Raw genomic sequence first — 24,356 nt, 5'->3', positions numbered from 1 at the left:
AAAAAAAAGAAGAAAAAAATTTAAAGGCAGAAATTGACAAAGTAGAAAAATAGAGAAGATCAACAAAACCCGAAACTTGGCAACTTGAAATTCTAATAAGATAGAAATGCTTCAAGCAAGACTGATAGAAAAAAAGAAACATAAAATAAAAAATGAAATGCATAACTAAAAGGGGGGAAACTATAGATATAGATATTCTTAAATGATAAAATAAATTTTTGAACTACATAAACCAATACACTTGAAAACTGACAAAATGGACAAATTTCCACAAGAATAGAAAATGCCAATACTGAAACAAGTAACAGTAAACTTTGAAAAGACCAACAACAATTAAAGAACCTGAAATTTTAGTTAAAAGAAGCTCCAGAAGGTTTAACAGGGGAATTCTACCAAGCTTTCAAGGAAAAAGTAATACCTGCTGTATACAAATTATTACAGGGAGAAAAAGAAGAGAAATTCATTTTACAAAGCTGGTATATCCTTGATTCCTAAAGTGAATAGGGACAATTTAGGAAAAGAACATTAGAGGTCCATTTTACTTTCTAAGTGTAAATACAATTCCTAAATAAAATATTAGATAAGCAAATACAATAATGTATGAAAAATAAAACATAATTGAGTAGGTTTTAATAAACATCAGAAAGTTAACAATGTAATGCACTACATTATGGAATAAAGGAGGAAAGTCATATGGTCACCTCCATGGATTGAAAAAAACATTTAATAAAGTTCAACATCTATTTATGATAAAAGCTCTCAGAAAACTAGGGATAGAAAGGAACTTCCATAATCTGATAAGGACTATCTACTAAAAATCTACCACACACCACACAATTAAGACAGAATCTTGGGCTTCCCTGGTGGCGCAATGGTTAAGAATCCGCCTGCCAATGCAGGGGACACAGGTTCGAGCCCTGGTCTGGGAAGATCCCACATGCCGCGGAGCAACTAAGCCCGTGTGCCACAACTACTGAGCCTGCGCTCTAGAGCCCGCGAGCCGTGACTACTGAGCCCATGCGCCACAACTATTGAGCCCGCATGCCACAACTACTGAAGCCCGTGCGCCTAGAGCCCGTGCTCCGCAACAAGAGAAGCCACCACAATGAGAAGCCCGTGCACGGCAAGGCAGAGTAGCCCCTGCTCACCGCAACTAGAGAGAAGCCCATGAGCAGCAACAAAGACCCAACGCAGCCAAAAATAAATAAATAAAATAAATTAAAAAAAAAAAAAAGACGGAACCTTAAGCTCATTCCTTTTAAGATCAGGAAGAACACAATCACTACTACTGTTCCCTCCTAGGGGTCCTGACCATTGCAATAAGACATTATAAATACGTATATACGGAATGGGAGGGAGGATGACAAAATTGTCATTATTTGGATGTGATTTGGTATTCCCTACAGAAACTCAAAACCATTAAAACTGTAAGTCAGCAAATTGGCCAAATAAAATATCAAACTGGAAAAATGAATAACATTCCTCTACATAATAGTAAACCACCAGAAACTCTAACAAAAAATAAGATTCCATTCAGAATAGTAACAAAAGTTTAAAAGTAATCTAGGAATTCACCTGTCAATCCACAAGATGTTTATGAAGAAAAAAAGTTTAGGGATTCCCTGGCGGTCCAGTGGTTAAGACTCCGCACTTTCACTGCCAAGGCCCAGGGTTCGATCCCTGGTTGGGGAACTAAGATCCCACAAGCCACGTAGCGTGGCCGAAAAAAAGAAAGAATTTAATGTTATTAAAGGAAACAAAAGAAATCTAGCAAACAGGGAGATGAACCATGTTTATGAATGTAACAATTCAGTATTATTAAGATGTTTCTTCTACCTAAATCAAGCTATAAATTCAATGCAAGCCCAAATTTCAGAAAGATCTTTTTTAGAAACACAATAAATGGATTCAAAATTGCATGTGGAAGAATCAAGAGAAACCTTGAGCTATTTCAGAATAAGCATCCTAATCAGAAGGGAAAAGATGGATTGTTAAAGGACGGTACTGGGAAAACTGGGTCCTTATAAGGAGAAAAGAAAAGCTGGTTCCCTACCTCTCACCATAATACAGAGGTCAAATAAATGGATTAGAGACCTAAATATGAAAGATAAATCTATAAAGCTAGTATATTCATTTCATAGGGCTGCCAGAACAAGGTACCACAAACTGCGTGGCTTAACACAACAGAAACGTATTGTCTCACAGTTCTGGAGGCTACCAGTACAAAATCAAGGTGTCAGTGGGGCCATGCTCCCTCTGGAAGCTGTAGGGGAATCCTTCCTTGCCTCTTCTTAGCTTTTGGTGGTTTACTGGTAATCTTTGGAGTTCCTCAGCTTGCAGCTGCACTGAATAACTCCAATCTCAGCCTTCCTCATCACATGGTATTCTCCCTCTCTGTGTTTGTCTTCAAGGGACTGTCTTCTTATAAGGACGTCAGTCATATCGGATTAGAGGCCCATCCTATGCCATTATGACCTCATCTTAATTTAACTAATTACATCTGCAACTACTCGGCTTCCAAATGAGAGCACATTCTGGAGTATGGGGGGGGGGGGCGGTTAGGATTTCAACATATCTGTTTTTTGTTTTTTGTGTGTGCGTGTGGTACGCGGGCCTCTCACTGTTGCGGCCCCCTGTTGCGGAGCACAGGCTCCGGACGCACAGGCTCAGCGGCCATGGCTCACGGGCCCAGCCGCTCCGCGGCATGCGGAATCTTCCCGGACCGGGGCACAAACCCGTGTCCCCTGCATCGGCAGGCGGACTCTCCACCACTGCGCCACCAGGGAAGCCCAACATATCTGTTTTTAAGAGAAACAGTTCAACCCAGAACAGCTAGTAGAAAAATACAGAATATTTTTATGACTTTGGAGTGAATAAAGTTGTTTAAACCAAGAAAATATAAACTATATAATGAAATGAATTGACTATATTAAGATTAAAGATTTCTTCCAAAGACATGATTGAAAAAGTTAACTAATAAGTGACAAACCGGGAGAAGACATTTTCAGCTTCAAAAAAAAATGTGATTAATATCCAGAATATACAATAAAATCCTACAAATATTTAGGAGTAGGAATCCCAATATAAAAATGGAGGGACGGGTCTTCCCTGGTGGTGCAGTGCTTGAGGGTCCGCCTGCCGATGCAGGGGACACGGGTTTGTGCCCCGGTCCGGGAGGATCCCACGTGCCGTGGAGTGGCTGGGCCCGTGAGCCATGGCCGCTGAGCCCGCGCGCCCGGAGCCTGTGCTCCGCAACGGGAGAGGCCGCGACGGTGAGAGGCCCGCGTACCGGAAAAAAAAAAAAAAAACAAGATAAAAAAAAGGTAAGGATATAATAGTTAAGAATTAGATCATTAATAATCTTGTATAGTCAGACCTCTTATCCCAACAACTAGAATGTACATCCTTTAAAAACAGCACAGGGCTTCCCTGGTGGCGCAGTGGTTGAGAGTCCGCCTGCCGATGCAGGGGACACGGGTTCGTGCCCCGGTCCGGGAAGATCCCACATGCCGCGAAGCAGCTAGGCCCGTGAGCCGTGGCCACTGGGCCTGTGCGACCAGAGCCCGTGCTCCGCAACGGGAGAGGCCACAACAGTGAGAGGCGCGCGTACCGAAAAAAAAAAAACAAAAAAACAGCACACTTCCAAAACAAAACCAAAAAATGCCACATACTAGGTCATAAAGGAAATCTCAACAAATTCCTAAGAATTTATGTCATTTGAAATACATTCATTAAATAAAATTAGAAATCAACTACAAAAGATAATCAAGGAAAAATCCATTTACCTAGATATTAAAAACCACATTTCTAAATAATTTGGGGGTTAAGGGGAATTGAAATTACACTTTTTTGGGGAACTGAATGACAATGAAAGCACTACAAATCAAAACCTGGGTATACATAAGAACAAAATAAATACTAAAATGCAAAAAAATGAGTCAACAATTGAGGAAGAAATTAATGAAATAAAATACCCCCCCTCAAAACAAATAAGTAGAAGAGATCATCAATAGAACAAAAAGCTGGGAGTTTTTTAAACACCAATAAAACAATATTGAGCAAAAAACGTAAAAACAGAAATGTTTTTCTATTTAAATTTTTGGCAAATTTGATCCAGAAAAATAAGAGAAGGAACAAATAAGTATCAGGAAAGCCAAAAGAAATATAACTTCAGATCCATAGGATTCATAAGAAATAAAATGCATAAAGTTATACCAATGAATCTGAAATCCCAGATAAAATATTGTTCTAGGCAAATATAAATTACAAAAATTTATCTCAGGAGAAAGTAAGAAATCTGAATAAACCAATATCCACAGAAGAGGTTGAAATTATAACCAAAGACCTACCAAAAAGGCACCAAGCATGGATGATCTTACAGTCAAATTCCACCAAATGTTCAAAGAACAGATAACTCCAATATATCACAAACCATTCCAGACTGCAGGAAAAGGTAGGTGGTTCCCCCAAATCGTAGAACAGAGCTAGCATTTCCCTTATGTCATAACTGGGCAAGGACAGCGCGAGAAAGAAAACCATGAGACAGTCAATTCCATTCATGAAAACAAATGCACAACAACCCTAAAGAAAATGTTATTAAATCAAATCCAGCAATAGTGAAACAGAGGATGGTTCATCATTAACAGATTAAGGCAGAAAAGTCATCTGATCATATCAACAAATGCATAGAAAGCATTTGATAAAAGTCAATGCCTGCTTTTAAAAAAAATAAACTTCTCAGCAAATTAGGAATAAAATTTAGAAATCTACTAGAAATCTACTGAAAACATCATACTTAATGATGAAACCTTAGGGGCATTCCTTTAAAATGTCTAGAACAAGACAAGCATTGTCCATTATCACCACTGTCATTCAACATTGTATTGGAACCCTCAGCCAAAGGGTGAGGGGTGAGAAATGAGTTATAAAGATTGGAAAAACTAAACTGTCTTTTTTTCCCTGGACACCAGGGTCATCTAACTGGAACAGTATAGAGAATTATCTGTCAAGCTATTCTAGAACAAATAAGAGTGAGCTCAACAAGGTAGCCACATCCAAGTTCAGCATTAAAAACAGCAGTAACTGATTAGGAAAAAATCCCGGCCACAAGTAAATAAGTAAAAACAGTAAAATCCAGTGAGTGAACCAAAGAAAGCCATATAAGATATCCCAGGAAAAAAATTATACCTGTCCAAGAATAGAAGACTCAATATTACAAAGTCATATTCTCCCCAAATTAATAATTTATTCATTATAATCCCAATCAAAATCCGAAGGACTTTTTTATGGATTTGACAAATGCTATTCCACTCTCCGTTTCCATTATAGAGCCTACCAGGTTTAGAACCAAGCCAGGTCCCTCTCCTCACCTAAGTCTAGGCATCTGCTTGGAGACCACCTGTTCTGCTGCCCACCTTCTTTGACTTGAATCACCCCATAAACAATTGGTAAACAGAGTAAGGATGTCAGCATACCACAGCCATGTTGGTTAATATGCAATTTTCTCTAGGAAGTTAACATTTTGAAGCAATCAAGGGCAAGGCTTCTCACAGGCAAAGAGGAAGCCTTAGTGATAAAAGAAGATCTTAAGGGGAAAAGCTGCAACTCTATAGAAATGTCTTCTTTAGATCCACCGTGGATCGTTTAGTGATTTCAAAGACCCGTTGCTTGCTACAATGGTATGGTATGTGGCAAAGCTGTGAAAGCAGATGAAGAAACTGCAACGATATTTTCCCACATTAAAATAACAGATTAATGAGGAAGACTACACCTTGGATCAGATTTTTAATTTTGAAGAAAATGGTCCCATTAGAAGTTAATATCTCCAGCCGGCATCTCTGTGAAGGAAGTACAAGCCCCAGCCTTTAAGACTGCAAAGAAGGCACTTAAAGTATTGATTGCTAAGCACAAATACCCCGTGTATATTTAACTGTGCTAGTATTTCTATTAGAATTGTTATTGGGACTTCCCTGGTGGTGCTGTGGATAAGACTCTGCGCTCCCAGTGCTGGGGGCCTCGGTTCCATTCCTGGTCAGGGAACTAGATCTCACATGCATGCCTTAACTAAGGAGCCCACGTGTGGCAACTAAGACCGGGTGCAACTAAACAAATATTAAAAAATAAATAAATAAGTAAACGCTATTGGTTTTGTAGCACTCTGATTACTAAGTTGCATACGTTTTGAGCAATCTGTCCCTAATTCTATTTTTCCCATAAAGCCTTGTCATTTTTAGTGCACTGTTGTGCAGAACTACAGGTTTTTCAGGAAAGCATGTATCAGGTTATAGCAGAAACGCCTGTACTCAGAATGAAGCGGGGCCTCTCTTCCAACAAGCATTCTTGAGAGGTCCAGAGTTTCCCTCACAGGAGAGCAGGTACCCACTTCCCTGAGCGCGGAACAATTTCCCAGGATATTGTGGGGCAGTTCTCTGGAGTTTGGGCACCAGAGCCCATCAAAGTTCCCCTCTTCTCTCCTCCCGCCAGACCCCCAGACCACTAAGGAGAGGCTAAGTGAAAAGACGCAGAATTTTGCTGCTTACAAGCTTACAGATCTTGAGCAAGTCATCGAACCTCTGCAGGACTCAGTTTCCTCACTCTTTAAATGGGAAAGCAGTGTTTTTAAAAATCATGATTGTCGTGGTGGTAGTTGTTTTTAATTTTAAAATATGCTTTTGAGGGGCTTTTCTGGCGGTCGAGTGGTTAAGACTCCGAGCTTCCACTGCAGGGGACACCGGTTCCATCCCTGGTTGGGGAACTAAGATCTGCCGCACGGTGCGGCCAAAGAAAAAAGAAAAAGAGAGAGAGAGAGAAATATATGCCTTTGATTGTTGCTTTGCCATTTATAGTTGTGACCTTGGACAAGTGACTTTATTTCTCTATGCGTCATCTGTAAACTAGGGGCTTTGCGAGGATTTAACGCTACCATGTATGCAAAGCACTCAGCATAAGATGACCGTTAAGCCCCACAAAATTGAAATTCCCATTATGGAAGGCGGGGATTCTCGAGTTCTGACTGCAGAGGCAGAGGAACCCAGGGCTGGTGGGGAAAGCAGATGTGGTTGTGATTTCCCCAGGGACACTACAAACATCCTCCCAGCCCTGCCTTCCCCCAGAGGCCTCACCATCAGCCTGACCCCCCCCAGCTTGCTGGAGCCACCAAGCAGCTCTCCCTTGCCCGCGGTTGGGGGACTGCCCCACAGCGCCGGTTGGCGAACGGACTACACTTCCCGGCGTGCACCTCGGGTCGGGGCCCCGAGGGGCAGTCCAACTGCGGGGACCTAGTCCTGGCCTGCGTTAGAGGCTCCAGACAGTAACCACCACTCACGCAGCTGCTACTTTTCGCTTTGCGAAGAGCGTCAGTCACCGTCAACCCCACCTTGGGCCGCGGCCCCCGCAGGGCCTGTGAGGAGCGCTCGGCCCTCTCCTCCTCTCCTCCTCCAGGCGTCCGGCCCAAGTCGTCCCAGGGAGGGCCTGAGGCCAGGCTTATCTCCCCGGGAGAATTCCTTCGCCCACGCGCACTCCTCACTTCGGCCCGAGGCCCGCAGCCGGGCTCTGGAGGCTGGGGGACTGGGGACTGACCAGGAAGTCGCGCTGCCGGAGACTACAACTCCCAGGCGGCACCGCGGCGCGGCGGCAGCGTGCACGTCACTCAGGCACTGCCTGCGGCCCCGGGGAGCGGCGCGGGCGGGGGCAAGGGCTGGGGCCGACCGGGAGCCCGATGCTGAGGATGGGGGCCGCCCGGCCGCCCCGCGCGTGAGGAGGCCGAGGGGCGCGCCACCCCGTGCTGGGGGGGTGGCTCCGCCAGCCCCGCCCGCCCGGCGATCGTGGCCCGGGATGCGGAGCCGGGGGCCGCCGGTGGAGCTGCGCGGGGTGAGAGGCGCGGGGAAGGGGGCTGCCTGCTTCCCTCACCCTCGTCCCCCACCGGCGGACCCCGGCAGGAATTCGGCAGCCGCGCGGCCAGGCCTTCTTAGCGCCCTGACGTTTAGCGGGGAGAGGTGAACCCGCCGCCCTTCCCCCACTCCACCCTGCCTGGACAGCTGAATCAGAGGGGACAACCCTGCCCTTTTAAAGAGGCTTTTTCTTGCTCCTGCGGAGGGCCCCCCAGCCATGGCCCCCAGGAGCCTCCTAGAACCCGCAGGGACTGCCCCCCATCCTGGCCGCCGGGGCCCGCCTTCTGCATCCCGCGGGCAGCCTGTGTGAAGCGGCCTCCCGCAGCCCCTGGCCCCACCCCCATGGAGGAGGAGGAGTTGGGGGCGGCCAAGGAGTGGGGCACGACCCCCGCGGGGCCCGTCTGGACCGCAGTGTTCGACTACGAGGCGGTGGGCGAGGAGGAGCTGACCCTGCGGAGGGGCGACCGCGTCCAGGTGCTTTCCCAGGACTGTGCCGTGTCGGGCGACGAGGGCTGGTGGACCGGGCAGCTACCCAGCGGCCGTGTGGGCGTCTTCCCCAGCAACTACGTGGCCCCTGGCACCCCCGCCGCGCCCGCGGACCTCCAGCTGCCCCAGGAGATCCCCTTCCACGAGCTGCAGCTGGAGGAGATCATCGGTGTAGGGGGCTTTGGCAAGGTCTATCGGGCCCTGTGGCATGGCGAGGAGGTGGCGGTCAAGGCCGCCCGGCTGGACCCTGAACGGGACCCAGCAGTGACAGCAGAGCAGGTGCGCCAGGAGGCCCGGCTTTTCGGAGCCCTGCAGCACCCCAACATCATTGCCCTCAGGGGCGCCTGCCTCAGCCCCCCACACCTCTGCCTGGTGATGGAGTATGCCAGAGGGGGCGCACTGAGCAGGGTGCTGGCAGGGCGCAGGGTGCCCCCTCACGTGCTGGTCAACTGGGCTGTGCAGGTGGCCCGGGGCATGAACTACCTACACAATGATGCCCCTGTGCCCATCATCCACCGGGACCTCAAGTCCATCAACAGTAAGTGGTGTCCTCCCCAAAAAACTTGCTTCCGTAGAACCTTGTGAGGACAAGCCTAGGTGGCGGGATGGGGACACCAGAAGACACTGCCTGGGGCAAGAAGGGGCAGCAGTATACCTTCAGGGCCAGGTGAGGCAGTCCTTGCCCCATTAAGAGAGAAAAAGGAGGCCCAGAAAGGTTGAAGGAATACCTGCCTCCTAGGCTACAGTCACAGTAGCCCAATAAATATGTATAAATGAACAGTGTGACAGGCCTTGTGCTCCCTGCTGTAAATAGGACAGGTACAGTGCCTGCCCTCATGGCACTTACTGTCCAGCCACGCTGCCAGAGTCCACCAGGCAGAGACAGATAGAACCTGGCCTGGAGTCGGGGTTTCTCAGTCTCAGCGCTACTGACATTTGGGGCCAGATGATTGCAGGGGGCTGTCCTGTGTGATGTAGGTTACTTAGTAGCATCCTTGGCCTCTACCCACTAGATGCCATTAGCATTCTCCACCCCCCCATCCCCCAGTTATGACAACCAGAAATGTCTCCAGACATTGCCAAATGTCCTCTGGAGGGCAGACTAGCCCTCAGTTGAGAACCACTTCCAGGTGTCCTCCTAGGCCTCTGCCCCAGCTAGCCAAGACACACTGGGAAAGATGAGGGAGGAGGAAAAGGGATGTGGCTTATGTAAAAGCATCCAAGCTGTCTGGCCTGTCATAGACTTTCAAAAGTTGATTGGTTGGTTGAATGAGGTCTGGGGCCAGATGGAAAGCAAGGTTCCCCAGAACCTACATCTAGTTCAAGGAGCTTCTCATGATGTCAAATATTAATTGAGCACCTATCAAGTAGAAGCCCAACAGGGACTAAAACAGCCATGGTTTCTGCCCTTACAGCACTCACAGTCATTCCCCGGATATTCATTCATTTCCCGGATATTTCCTGAGCACCTGTTGTGTATTAGGCCCTGTCCTGACCCTTAGGATACAGCAGGGAAAAAAATCCTACCTTCCTGGCTGTCCCGTCCTTCCTCTGCCTCATGTCACTCCCTTTCATTTCTGCATTTATTTGTTCAGTTTATTCTTTCGTTTGGTATTTACTGGGCCAAATCATATACTAAGCAAGAGAGATCAGTAGTGAGTGGGGCCAGCATGTTCCCTGCCCTCACGTGATAGGTGAGGGTTTTCTCTTTGTCCTCAGCCCTCACATCTCATCTATTTCTGACTCCTGTCAGTTCTACATCTTGAAGTTTGTTTGACCCCCATCCCACTGTTTCATGTTCGTTGCTAGGCCTCACCACCACCAACTGCAAGCCCCTAGAATAGAGGGACAGGGTCTTCCTTACCTGGCAGGCCTGGCATTCATACACTCAACAGATAGCTACTGAGTGCCCGGGGTGCGCCAAGCCCTGCACCAGCCCCAGAGAATTGAGCAAGACAGACTGATGGTCCCCATCTCCATTGATGCTGATGCTCTGACTCCTGAAATGCTGGGTAAATGGAGGCAGGACTGCCAACACACTCCTCTTGAAGGCTGGGGTCCCTTCTCAGCCCTGCCTCACCCCTGCTGATTCACAGCCTGCAGGTGGGGTATCAGGACATGCTCCCACGCCCCCAAGTTTTTCTGTAGCCAATGCCACTTGGACAAAGGGTTGGTGGGGCTCTTAGGCCAGGGCTTCCTGCTTGGGCAATGGAACTGCTCCATGCCTGAGACAGAGGAAACAGGGCTGCCACAGTACAGCTTCCCCCATTCAGCCTCCCCTGAGGAGATCCTCATCTGACGCCATTCATTCATTGTTTTATTCAACTAATAATTCTGAAGCAGAATTAAGTGTACTAGGCACTGTCCTGGGCTCTGGGATTACAGATGTGAACAAGCCGAGACAGATGTGAATGAGGCAAGACCCCCCCCCCATAGAAGTTATAGTCTAGTGAACAAAAATAGATGGTTGATATTTAAATAGATAACAAAATTTCAGAGAGTTTCAAGGACTCTGAAGGAAACAAAGCGGATTAAGGATGGGGCAGAGGGAGCTCTTTAGATCAGAGCTCCAGGAAGGCAACACTTGAGCAGAGACCTGAACCCAGAGGACCCAGCTTGACAAAGATCTAGGCATGGCAAAGGTCCTGAGGTGGGGATGAAGCTGCCTTGTTGGAGAAACAGCAAGGAGACCGAAGAGGTCGGAAGAGCAGGAGGGAGGCAGAGGTGGAAGGAAGTGAGGTCATAAAAGTAGATGGGCCAGATCACATTAACCTTGGGGGCCACTGTGAGTGCTTTGGATATTTTATTCAATGTAGTAGAAGCCATTAGAGGGTCTTAAGCAGGGGTAGCATAATCAGATAAATACTTTTTAAAGTGAATTGATTTAGGCCCAGCCTGGGAGATGCAGAAATAAAGTGTAAGACCATGGGGTGTTCCCTCTGTCACAGGGTCACTCCACAAACAGGAAAGTTGGTGACTCGAGAAGGGAGAACTTCTGGGAGGTAGAGTCACATGCTAGAGAGTCTCGAGAGGCTTCCAGGAGGAGGTGACATTTGAGTTGGGTTTTAAAGAAGGGACAAGATTCCCAACAGTGTTACCTTGGGCAGTGGTCTGAGCTCTCTAAAACTTAGTCTCTTCATCTGCCAAATGGGTATGACAGCAGAATTGCCGCATTGTTACGATGATTGGAGAAGTAGCCAGGAATGGCCAAAGATAAAGGTGGAGACATAAGAAACAGTTATGGCAACATCACACACTAATAAAGAGAGCTGATGCTTTTAGAGGGCCTACTATTGCTTCAGGAAATAATGCTTTACTACAACCCTAGAGGGTCAATGCCATTATCATCTCCATTTAACAGAGGAGAAATCGTAGTGTTAAAAATAAAGTAAATAAGATTATGCAACGAATAAGTGGCAGAGCTGGGATTCAAACCCAGGCAGGATACTACTGTACACTACCTTCTGTTTGACAGAAGGTAGTAGAATATCACGGCAGTTAAGAGATTGGACTCTGATGACAGATCTAGTTTGTGTCTTTGCCCCACCATTTTCTCTTTTTTTTAGCCACACTGTGCGCCTTGCGCGATCTTAGTTCCCCAACCCGGGATTGAACCTGGCCCACAACAGTGAAAGCCCGGAATCCTAACCGCTAGGCCACCCGCGAACTGCCCCCACCATTTTCTAGCTGTGTGATCTCGGCCAAGTGACTTCATCTCTCTGAGCCTCAGTTTGCTAGTCAATAAAGTGGGTTGCTTGCTAGTTAATTTGTATAAAGGGCTTAGCACAGTGCCTGTCATATAATAGGCTCCTAATAAACACTAGCCATGGTTGTTATTGTTGTTAGTAATAACCCTAGACAGCAAGTAAGTTGGAACCATTCAATATGCTTGAGGGATGTATCAGTCAGATTTTTGTCATACTAATGCTGTGTAACAACCCTCCCACCCTCCCTGAACTTGGTGTCTTAAAACTCAGTGTCCTTTATTACTGCTTATACATTTGCAGGCCTGATGGAGGGTAAACTGATTTAGGCAGGGCTCAGCTGTAGAGGCTTTGCTCCGAGTATCTCTCATGTTCCTTGGACCAGCAGGCTAGCCGAGGCATGTTCTCATAGTGATGGCAGAAGGGCAAGAGGGCAAGCAGACATGAGAGGCCTGGGCTTGGAACTAGCATTCTGTCCCTTCTGCCTCATTTTATCAGACAAAGCAAGTCATACGGCCAACCCAGAGTAAAGGATGTGGAGATACAAAGAGTGTGACACAGAAAGGAGCAGAATTGGGGCCATGAATGCAGCTACCCACAGCAGGTGACAAAAAGGAAAGGAAAACCATCCCCTTCTGCTTATGGTTTGTAGTTGTCACTTCTGCGGTGGTTGGGAATTCAAGGCCTGGACCTAGGAGAACCAAGGCCGTGGCCATCGACATTTCACTGAGCTCCCCTGGGCCCAAGTTGGAGTCAGGAGGCCAGTGAACTCAGGAGAAGCTCCCCAACGCCTCATGGGAGCCTGAGGCAGGGATTAGACCATCAGGAAAGCGTTCATGGTCTTCGAGCCCAGGAAAGGAGCCGCTGCAGAGGGGGGCGACCCCAGGCGGCAGGGAGAGAACAAGTAGGAGATTCCAGTTGAGGCGGGGGCAGGACACACGGGGCTGCAGCCAGCAGGTCTGGGGTGACCCACCTTTCTTCCTACCCACAGTCCTTATTCTGGAGGCCATCGAGAACCACAACCTCGCAGATACGGTGCTCAAAATCACAGACTTCGGCCTCGCCCGTGAGTGGCACAAGACCACCAAAATGAGCGCTGCGGGGACTTACGCCTGGATGGCTCCGGAGGTTATCCGTCTCTCCCTGTTCTCCAAAAGCAGTGACGTCTGGAGGTGCTGACGGTGGGACAGGGGAGGCCTCCTGGGAAGGGAGGAGGGAGGAAGGGGGAAACGGCAGAGTGGGAGGGACGGTCGGCCACTGCAGCGGGGATCCGAGCCTGGCAAAGGGTCCCGCCAGCAAGGTCAGACCATCAGACAAGCACAAAAGCAGGTGGCTGCTTTGCCAGCAGAAGTGGCAGCTGAGGAGGACTTGGATTACGTTTGAAAATTCCAGGAGTATAAAGATAGGTGGTCAGCACCAAAGACCCCTCAAACACCATCCATTACTCTGCCCCCACTCATCAAACAGGAAACCATTCATTCATTCATTCATTCATCCAACTGCACTGGGAGCTAGGGATACAGCAGTATATAAAAACAGACCCATTTCCTGCCCACGGGAATAATACATACCTCAGAAGCTAAAAAAGGCTGTTTTTAAGTTGCAATTATAATAATAATTTTTAAAAGGTAGTAAGTTAGTCCACCAGAAAAGTACTAGACCGTGTTACGAGCTAGGAGGTTGATTGAAAGGCACTCTGAGGGCTGGAGGTGACTTCGGGAAAGGCTTTTCTGAGAAGTGGTACTTGAGCTGCGTTCTGGATGACAAGGAGCCAATCATGCAAAGTTTAGGAGAAGAGGCTTTCCAGGAAGAGGGAACAGCTTCCACAGAGGAGGAACTGAGGTGAGAACGAGCGTGGTGTGTTCCAGAAAGGAACATGTGGCTGGAGCAGAGCAGGCAAGGAGGAAAGTAGTAGGAAATGATGGAGGCGGGAGAGCCGGAGGGTCTTGCAGGTGAGGGAGTAGATCCAGGTTTATCCTAAGTGCGCTGGAAAGCCATTAGAGGCATTTGTGAATGACATGATCTGATTTAACATCACAAAGGCTCCCTCGCCTGGTGGATTGTAGGGGACAGGAGTTGGGGCAGGAGGCCAATGAGGAGGCTGTTCATTGCCTGCGAGACCTGGTGACAGCAGAAACTTAACCTTCTACTTGCGGTGGGCAGCCAAACCAAGATCATTCCCCGGCTGAGGCTCCAGATGGACCAAGCTGCAAAGTCATGGTATTGGGGCAAACAAATAAGACAGGAATTCTCAACTAGAGTAGCGTGGCCCTTTGGGGGGAAGTTTAGTCTTGCTTCACAGAAGGCATTCATTTATGGTCCCAAACATTTATAGGAGCCATATTTCAGTGGCGAGGAACAGAAAACCCAAAATAAAAACAAGACTGATGTTTTTGCTGTCAGGTAAAAGCCCATGACTTTTACACGATATAGTACCCCCAGCATTAGGGATTGAGTCCTATATTAGGGTTTTTTACTGTGGTGTCCTTGACACTGGGCAGGATAATTCTTCCTTGTGTGGTACTGTCCTGTACCTTTCAGGATGTTAAGTATCCATGATTCCCAGCCACCAAATGTCAGTAGCACTCCCCAGTCATTGTGACAATCAAAACATCCCCACAGGTTTCCAGAGACGTGGGAGAGGCTGTGAGGGGAGGGTCTGGCCCCCTCCAGTTACAAGCCACTGTTACTCTTCTCCACCTTGTATAGCCTCCATTCCCAAGTCCACTTCATGGTCCAAAATGGCTGCTTGAGCTCCAGATTTTATGTCTATATTCCAACCAGGAGGAAGGAGGAAAGAGGAAAGGGGACCCCTCCCCTTTAAGGACACTTCCTGGAAGTTAGTTGCACACTACACACTCCTCTGTATCCCACTGGCCAGAACCGTTGCCATATGGGCACACTTAGATGCAAAGGAGGATGGAAAATTATTTCAGGCAGCATTCGCCCAGCTCAAATTTACCAGTGCTGTCACTGAGAGGAGGGGACGCTGTCAGCTGCATGAGGGCAGGGGTGGTGTCTGTCTTATTCCAGTACCTGGAACAATGCCTGGCACACAGCAGACATTTAATAAGTGTATGTTGAATGAATGCATGGAACGGGGGAGCACGGGGATCTACTACGTGTTGGGCACTGCATGAAACAGGGATCAGGATCCAGAAGGAGAACAGTTTACTGGAGAAGATGGACACGCAGGTGATCGTAGCACAGTGGTGCATGCTCTGGAATCGTGTGGCCATTAAGGACGCTGTCGTGGGCATCAGACAGACCTAAGTCTCAGTGTGGCTCCATCACCTATGAGCAGTGTGACTTTAAGCAAACAACTTAACCTCTCTCTGCCTGCACCTGCTCATTGGATAAAATTAGGGTCATTCCAGTGCCTTCTGCCTTACAGGACTGTTGTGAGGCCTCGAGCAGTGCTGGCCTGGAGTAAGTGCTTTATAAATATTAAATAGTGTTAACTTGTTTTTAGAGGTAAGTGCAGAGGGTTCTGTGGAAACATAGTGAAGGGGCTTCCAACCCAGCTTTGGAGGCTGTGGAATCAAGGAAGGCTTCCAGGTAGAGGGGGCACCCGAGTTGTGACTTAAAGGACCGTTAGGCAAAGGAAAGGGTGTTCTCAACCAAGGGAACAGCATGTGCAAAGGCCAGAGGTTAGGAAGAACAGCGTTTGTTCAACTGTTCAGCGTGGCTGCAAGATGAAGCTGGGGGTGGTACGGGGCTGAGAGTGTTTAGAGGCGAGGCTGCGGGGTCATCAAGATCAGAGCTAAGAAGGGTGGATTTGCTCAGTGGGCATGGGGAACCCACTGAAGGTTTTCAGGCAGAAGAGAGGCAGAGCAAAGGAGAGACATCAGAGAACCAACCCCACCAGATCAGGCCGATAGAGGTCAAATCAGGTTCTTGCAGCCTCATTGGCCAGGGCTGGCTGCTTGGGGGAGGGAGGCCCACCATGGGACTGGAGGCAGGGCTGGGGTGTAGGTGGGGATTAGGGTGGGCTGTGGCATCACCCCTCCCTCTCCCCCACCTGCAGCTTCGGAGTACTGCTCTGGGAGCTGCTGACGGGTGAGGTCCCCTACCGTGAAATCGACGCCTTGGCCGTGGCATATGGTGTGGCTATGAACAAGCTGACTCTGCCCATTCCCTCCACATGCCCCGAGCCCTTTGCCCGCCTACTGGAGGGTGAGCCAGGGCCCCGTGGAGAGGGTAGGCTCAGCTAGGGGTGGCAGGGGCCCTCAGGCCCAGACCTCACTCTTTCACACCCATCCATACCTTTGGGCCCAGGAGTGAGGGACAAGGGGCTGGAACCATGGGACCATGAACAGTCTCCCCCACAGTTGGCTCCATGGCCTCCAGACCTGTGTTCTGGCTAGGCCCACAGCTCTTGAGGGCAACCTGTTAGGACTCACTGGCCCTGGGATTCCTCCCCTCGATTCTACCACCAGTCAGGGAACAGGTCCCTGAGTTTCTCTCCCCAGAGTTTCACCAAGTGAAACACTGCCAGGAATTTGGCTTTGAATTCCTTCCCCTTGGCTCCATGGGAGCTGTTTGTCCACAGTCCCTTAAAGTCCTGCCTCCACTGAGCAGGCCGATGCCCCAGAGCATGGCCACTGACATTTCCACTCCCACTGCTGTCCTCTCCACCCCCACCCCAGAATGCTGGGACCCAGACCCCCACGGGCGGCCAGATTTTGGCAGCATCTTGAAGCAACTTGAAGTCATCGAACAGTCAGCCCTGTTCCAGATGCCGCTGGAGTCTTTCCACTCACTGCAGGAAGACTGGAAGCTGGAGATTCAACACATGTTCGATGACCTCCGGACCAAGGAGAAGGTGAAGGCAGGAGGCAAGGTGGGAGGGATGGAGCAAGATCCCTGAGTTCTGATGCCTTGGATGGGGCAGAATCCCTTACCCTGAGCCCAGGGGTCTTTGGGTCCATGCAGGGCCTAGGGAGCCTTTCTTGCATATTAAGAAAAGACAGCCTCCTGTTGGAAGGTTGATAAAAAAAAGGTACCCTCAGGGGTTTCCCTGGTGGCGCAGTGGTTGAGAGTCCGCCTGCCAATGCAGGGGACGCGAGTTCGTGCCCTGGTCTGGGAGCATCCCACATGCCGCGGAGCGGCTGGGCCCGTGAGCCATGGCCACTGAGCCTGTGTGTTCGGAGCCTGTGCGCCGCAACGGGAGAGGCCACAACAATGAGAGGCCCGCATACCACCAAAAAAAAAAAAAAGAAGGCGCCCTGCACTCAAGTACTTAACAAGTGATACTGCATGAGGTCTGGGACTGGCTTTAAAATCCTACAGCAAAAATGGGGAGAGAGGAGAGAAGGAAGGTGATACATGAAAAAAGATTTGCAAAGTATAGAAAATTGTTGAAGTTGGATGATGGGTACATGGGGCACACTTTTCTCTCCATGGTGGATGTTTTCCAAATTGAAGACTTAAAAAATTAAAAATCAAAGAGGAAGGAAAAAAGAAAAGCCACCCCTTGCTTTGAGCTAAGACAGTCCCCTGCCCTGGCACCCAGCCTGGCTAGTGAAGTTGGATTGTGCCCCCCGTTTGCCCCACAGCAGGACAGCCCTGAGCAAGACACCAACCAGACCCAGGGGCAGAGCAGCTAAGCTCCTAGCCCCAAGCCCCTCATCTCCTCTCCAGGAGCTCCGTAGCCGCGAGGAGGAGCTGCTGCGGGCGGCGCAGGAGCAGCGGTTCCAGGAAGAGCAGCTGCGGCGGCGCGAGCAGGAGCTGGCCGAGCGTGAGATGGACGTCGTGGAGCGCGAGCTGCACCTGCTCATGTGCCAGCTGAGCCAGGAGAAGCCGCGGGTCCGCAAACGCAGGGGCAACTTCAAGCGCAGCCGCCTGCTCAAGCTGCGAGAAGGCAGCAGCCACATCAGCCTGCCCTCCGGTACCCGCCCACGTCCCCTGAGCATCCCCGAGAGGCCACTGAGGGCATCCCTAACCCGGGGCTTATCTCTTCCTTTTATTTATGTATTTTTAAACTTTTTTTTATTGCTAGGTATATCACACCTTAGTAGAATCTCTCCCATGAAAGCAGGGAGGACCTACAGCCCCCCCATATGCCTCCACACGCCCTGTCCAAACACACCCCCCTGCCGCTCCCTAAGAGTAGCCCCTGTCTTGACTTTTAGGGCAATCACTTCCTTACTTTTCCTTATAGTTTTATCTCCCAGCAATTTGTTTAATATCTTTTAATATTTGTCTAATACCTTTTTTTCCTCCTTGCCAATAATTGGTTGAGGAACTGCATCATTTATCCCGTAGCATTTCCCACAGTCTGACGTTACTGCTTGCATCTCCCTGGTATCTTTTAACATGTCGCTCTGTCCCCTGAACTTCCTATAAACTGGTATTAGGTTAAACCATGTGAAACTGCTGACGTTCAGCCATTTTTGACCTACAGAAACAGACGTTTCACATGGCTCAACCTAATAGCTGGATCTCAGGGCTTAATCAGTTTCAAGTTCAGGTTTGATTTTCTTTTTTTTAAAAATATTGCTTCCTAGGTAACATCAGAAGGCACATCATACTGATTTTTCTCTCTTTGTTACGAGAGATGTTACAAGCCCTAAAGCAGTGCCTAGAATAGCACCAGCCAACAGAGATACAATGCAAGCCGCGTGTGTAATTTTACATTTTCTAGTAGCCATATGAAAAAGGGGAAAAAACAGGTGAAATTAACTTTAATATATTTTGTTTAGCCAAATATACCCAAAATGTTGTGGTTTCACATGTAGTCAGTACGAGAAAAGTTGTTAATGAGGCATTTTAGCTTCTTGTTTTCACACTAAATCTTTGAAATCCAGGGTGTATTTTATCTTCACAGTGCATCTCAATCTGGGCTCTAAAATTTCATCAAAAAATCTTGAGCTGTATTTAGATTTCATAAAACGTACAGTTGGAAAGGCAGATCCACATACCAAAGTTGTTCCAAACATGCGTAAATGTTCCCGATGACTGAACTGAGGGTCTGTTTTGAAAGGTAAACTTAAATTACTTACAATTAAATAAAGGTAGAACTCTCCAGTTCCTCAGCTGCACAAGCCACATTTCAAGCGCTCACTTGCCGTGTGTGGCATCATGACCACCATATTGGACACTCAGGCCTAGATCCTCAGGGCAGCAGCTCTCAGACCCGAGTGTGCATCAGAGGTAACTGGGGGGCTTTTACACCGCAGCTAGATTGCTGCACCTCCCCCCGACAGTTCCTGATTAAGGGAGGGCCCAAGAATCTGCATTTCCAAGAGGTTTCCACTTGACGTTGATGCTGCTGGTCTGGGAACACACTTTGAGAACCACCGCATGAAGGAATACAAAATGGTAGCATTCCTTCTATCCTTCTACAAAGGGAACCGCTCTTTGGCTACCCATGGAACCGTGTGCTTAGGGAAGTCTTTCTTTTCGCAGGCTTTGAACATAAGATCACAGTCCAGGCCTCTCCAACCCTGGACAAACGGAAAGGATCAGATGGGGTCAGCCCGCCCGCAAGCCCCAGCATCATCCCCCGGCTGAGGGCCATTCGCCGTGAGTATCTCCCAAGGCCCTGACCAGTCAGTCAGTGAACAGACTTCTCTGAGCACACATCTTGTACCAAGCCAGAGCAACACCAGGGGACCAGGTGGGCAGGGTCCCCTCCCTCATTCTCATGAGGGGAAACAGACAACAAGTAAACAAGCTGGTGAGCAGGATAATTTCCTATAGTGATAAGCGCTATAAAGGAAATCAGGGAAGGGAATAAAACAGAAGAGTTGCTGGTTTGAAATCACAAGGAAGGCCTGTCAGAGAAGGTGAGGTTTGAGCAGGGACCTGCAATGGTAAGGAGGAGTGACACGTGCAGAGATCTGAAGGAACAGCATCCCTGGCAGAGGGAACAGCAAAGACGAAGGCCCAGAGGCAGGAACAAGCATGGTGTGTTTATCAGCTGGGAAGGCCAACTTGGCCGGAGTAGGATGAATGGGAGAGACAGCACTAGGCTTATGGTCAAGGGTTCAGCAGGGGAGGATCACACTGGGCCTTAAGAGCTGGGATAAGGAATCTGGATTTTATTTTAAATGAGACGGGGGAGTCTCTGGAGGGCTGTGAGCAAGGCAGTGATGTGGTAAAATTAACCTTCTCCCTCTGGCCACCGTGAGGAGTAGGGATTGGAGGACAGCAGGAGTCAAGGTGGGAGGCAAGTGAGACGAGGGGGCTGGGCCAGGGTGGGGGCCTTGAAGAGGGGAGAGGCTGAGTCAGCTACATGGCAGAGGTACAGCTGTCAGGGTTTGCTGATGAGTTGAAGGGTACCCGGCCGGCTCCCCAGTCTGTTCTGCCCCATCATTCACCCCTGGCCTCGCCCCACACACCACCCCCTACACACACTTCTGTTTGGGCACCTGCTTTGTACCAGGCCCCAGAGGTCATTCTCCTGGGGGGATGCAAAGACAAATAATGACCAAACAGTGAGTCAGGACTAGCATCGGGGTATGTTCAACATGTGATAGGAACAGAGGAGAGAGAGCAACTGACGCTGCAGGGAACAAGTCTGCTCCAGAACACTCCACAGGGCCTCAGCATCTGCTGTTCCCTCTGCCTGAAAGGCTCCTCTCCCTTGTATCAACTTGACTCACTCCCTCACCTCCTTCAAGTCTTTGCTCGTATCTCTCCTTCTCACACATGAGACCTTCCCTAACTCCCCAAACCCCTCACCTGCTTTATATTTCCCACAGCGCTTATCACCTCCTAGCCCCCTACCCAGGTGATGTACCTAGTGTGACTCTTGTTGATCGTCTGTCTTCACCCACTAAAACGCAAACGCCTCAGGGCAGGGACTTTTTTTTTTTTTTTTCATATTTATTTATTTATTTGACTGCCCCAGGTCTTAGTTGTGGTATGCAGGATCTTCTTTGCCCCGTGTGGGATCTTTAGTTGCAGCATGTGGGCTCTAGTTCCCTGACAAGGGATTGAACCCGGGCCCCCTGCAGTGGGAGTGCGGAGTCTTAGCCACTGGACCACCAGGGAAGTCCCCAGGGCAGGGACTTTTGTCTGCCTTGACCACTGATGCCTTCTCAGGACCTGCCACGGGCTTGGCACGTAGCACGTGCTAGTAAACCTTTGGGAATGAATGGATGGCTGAAAGGTTAGGCTGTGAGAAGTGACGGGTGATGAAACTGAGGAAGCTGGACGTCGTCCTGACAGCAGTGGGGAGCTATGGAAGGATGTAGAGCAGGGGAGGGTCATGATTGGAGTTGGAGTCCAAGCTCCCTTGGGCTTCCAGGTGGAGGGTGGGACCAAGGGGAGAAGAGTAAGGCTGGGAGCTCAGCGGGGACAGACTAAGACCCACTAACCAAGTGGCTTCTCTCGGCCCAGTGACTCCTGTGGATGGTGGTGGAGGTAGCAGCAGTGGCAGCAGCAGTGGTGGCAGTGGGACGTGGGGCCGCAACAGTGGACCCCCAAAGAAGGAAGAACTGGTTGGGGGCAAGAAGAAGGGCCGGACCTGGGGGCCCAGCTCCACGTTGCAGAAGGAGCGGGCTGGAGGAGAGGAGAGGTATTGGCTACATGGAGCCCATCCTACACCCTGTGCCTCTTCCCCAGGCCCTTGGCAGCCAGGAGGCCTATAACCCCCCATCTTTGGTGACCCCTGCAGGCTGAAGGCCCTGGGAGAAGGAAGCAAACAGTGGTCATCAAGTGCCCCCAACCTGGGCAAATCCCCCAAACACACTCCCATCACCCCAGGCTTTGCTAGCCTCAATGAGATGGGTAAGAGGGTGAGGGTGCCTTTAAAAGGGAGGGGGAAGGAATATTCCCTGGCAAAGGGGGCCGTAACCCAAGACCAAGGGGTGACCATTCCCCAGGGCTGCAAGGAGGGAGCCGGATTTCACTGGGCCAGAGGGTAGGACACATACCTGGAATGGGAGCAGCCGGTCCCTGGGGTGTGGGGATCATTCCCCGGAGGAGGGGGTTTGAGGGGAGAAATAGTCGAGAACCACGCTTAGTGGGCCTTGGTGCTCTTGTTGGAGGGGTCATTTCATTGGGGCAACCCCTTGCCTCCAGATCCGAGGGGGTGGGTGGAGGGGCCAGGCGCCTAGAGTTAAGTGAGTCGAGTCCAGTGACGGCCCTCTCCCGGTTGCAGAGGAGTTCGCGGAGGCGGACGGAGGCAGCAGCGTGCCCCCCTCGCCCTACACCACCCCGTCCTACCTCACGGTGCCGCTGCCCAGCCAGCCCTCTCCCGGGGCGCGGGCGCCGTGGGAGCCAACGCCGCCCGCCCGGCCCGGGCACGGCTCCCGGCGGCGCTGTGAGCTCGCGCTGCTGGGCTGCGCCACGCTGCTGGGCGCCGTGGGCCTGGGCGCAGATGTGGCTGAGGTGCGCTCGGCCAACGGCGAGGAGCCGCGGAGCTGGCTCGATGGCCTCTTCTTCCCCCGCGGCGGCCGCTTCCCGCGGGGCCTCAGCCCACCCGGGCGCTCCCCGAGCCGCCGCGATGACGCGGCCCCCAGCCCGGGCCTGGCGCCCTCGGCCACCCTCGTGTCGCTGTCGTCCGTGTCCGACTGCAACTCCACGCGTTCGCTGCTGCGCTCCGACAGCGACGAGGCCGCGCCGGCCGCACCCTCCCCGCCGCCCTCCCCACCCGCACCCGCGCCCAGCACCAACCCCCTGGTGGACCTGGAGCTGGAGAGCTTCAAGAAGGACCCCCGCCAGTCACTCACGCCCACCCACGTCACGGCCGCGCGCGCTGTGAGCCGCGGGCACCGGAGGACGCCGTCAGAAGGGGCGCTGGGGCAGCGGGGGGCGCCCGAGCCCACCGGCCCTGGCCTTGGTGAGTGAGGCTCCACGCGCCCACGGCGCAGAAAAAGGCGCATCTCCCGTGCCCCCACCAAAGCCCTGTGTCCCAGCCCAGCGACGACCCCCTGGATGCTAAGGCATCCTCCCCTGCTTAGCATGGGGAGGAGGGTCTGTGTCCCCACGGCCCCCACTGCTTTGTGAGGCATTGTGAGTCCCTGGGTAATTGAGACGCAGGGTGCAGTAGGGCTGGCAAACTCTAATGCCTACAGGGGCCAGGCAGGTGGCATTAATGGCAACAACAATTACTAGAGCTAATACCCATGTGCTATGCCCTGTTCTATATAGTTTACTAACTCACAAAGATGATTAGAACAGACAGGAGCTAAGAGCTTCCTATCAGGCACTGTGCTACTTGTTCTACAATTACTGTTACCATTTTATTTAATCCTTACCTATGTAGCAAGGTGCTGTCATCCCCATTCACAGACAGCAACATGCCTGAGGAGTCTCTGTGGGTCTTTGTGAACCTGGCTCAGTGTCAGGGAGGTGCGAGGGATGAGGGCTTTGTCTAGAGTACAGCAAGGAAATGGGCTCTGAAAGATAAAGGACTGTGCCCAGAGTTGCACCCAGATGATTGAGCAGTTGGCGGGGTGGGGGGTGGGGGGTGGGTGGCTAGGTAAAGGTCCAAACCCTGCTGGAAAGTGGGCCCAACAAAATCAGCAGATTTTTCAAGAGAAGTCAAATTCCAATTTCATGTAAATGCTCCTGGCTTTTAAACACCACCCTCTGGCCTACGCCACTCACCTCATCTGATCCTCTCTTACCAGGCCCTCGAGATCCTCTGGACTTCCCCCGCCTGCCCGACCCCCAGGGCCTGTTTCCCACCCGCCGTCGGCCCCCCGAGTTCCCTGGCCGTCCCACCACCCTGACCTTCGCCCCACGACCCCGGCCAGCTGCCAGCCGTCCCCGCCTGGACCCCTGGAAACTGGTCTCCTTTGGCCAGACACTCAGCATCTCTCCTCCCAGCAGGCCGGACACTCCGGAGAGCCCCGGGCCCCCCAGCATGCAGCCCACGCTGCTTGACATGGATATGGAGGGGCAGAGCCAGGACAGCACAGTGCCCCTGTGTGGGGCCCACGGCTCCTTCTGAGGCCTGCCCACCACCGCCCGCCTGGGCAGCCATGAATGTAGCGCCCCAGGCCCCGCCCCAGCCCACCATGCCACAAGGCAGGGGAGGCCCTGGGCAGGATACTCACTCTATTTATTGGGGAAGGGGGGGAGGGAGGGCAATTAATTTATTCCTTTGTACCCAGGGGTGGGGGGGCCCTGTGCCTGCCCTGCGGTGGGGGGGAGGGTGGGCAGGGATACTCAGGGACAGGGCATCATGGGGGATTCGGCACAAAAGGCAGCATTAAAGGTAACCCCTGCCCCCTACCACACTTGGCTGTGTGTCTTTCCCTGTGCCAGGCCCTGATCCTAGATTGTGCCCAGTGGGACACCCGCCCCCCCCACCATGCTC

At 50.8% G+C, this 24,356-nt stretch overlaps 1 protein-coding gene across 1 annotated transcript; it reads left to right on the top strand.

Annotated features, from left to right (window-relative positions):
* Window positions 1-7,648: 7,648 nt before the first annotated feature.
* On the top strand, window positions 7,649-24,271 carry MAP3K10 (mitogen-activated protein kinase kinase kinase 10). The gene is made up of 10 exons (XM_032613004.1): window positions 7,649-8,913; window positions 13,071-13,251; window positions 16,107-16,255; window positions 16,729-16,904; window positions 17,723-17,969; window positions 19,490-19,606; window positions 21,428-21,605; window positions 21,705-21,817; window positions 22,191-22,871; window positions 23,665-24,271. Exons 1-10 carry the CDS (start codon window positions 8,232-8,234, stop codon window positions 23,985-23,987), a joined length of 2,847 nt encoding a protein of 948 aa, XP_032468895.1. The 5' UTR covers window positions 7,649-8,231; the 3' UTR covers window positions 23,988-24,271.
* Window positions 24,272-24,356: the final 85 nt, after the last annotated feature.

The sequence above is a fragment of the Phocoena sinus genome, chromosome 19 (assembly GCF_008692025.1).
Source record: "Phocoena sinus isolate mPhoSin1 chromosome 19, mPhoSin1.pri, whole genome shotgun sequence".
NCBI lineage: Eukaryota > Metazoa > Chordata > Mammalia > Artiodactyla > Phocoenidae > Phocoena > Phocoena sinus.
This window is presented reverse-complemented; position numbering and strand designations above follow the sequence as displayed.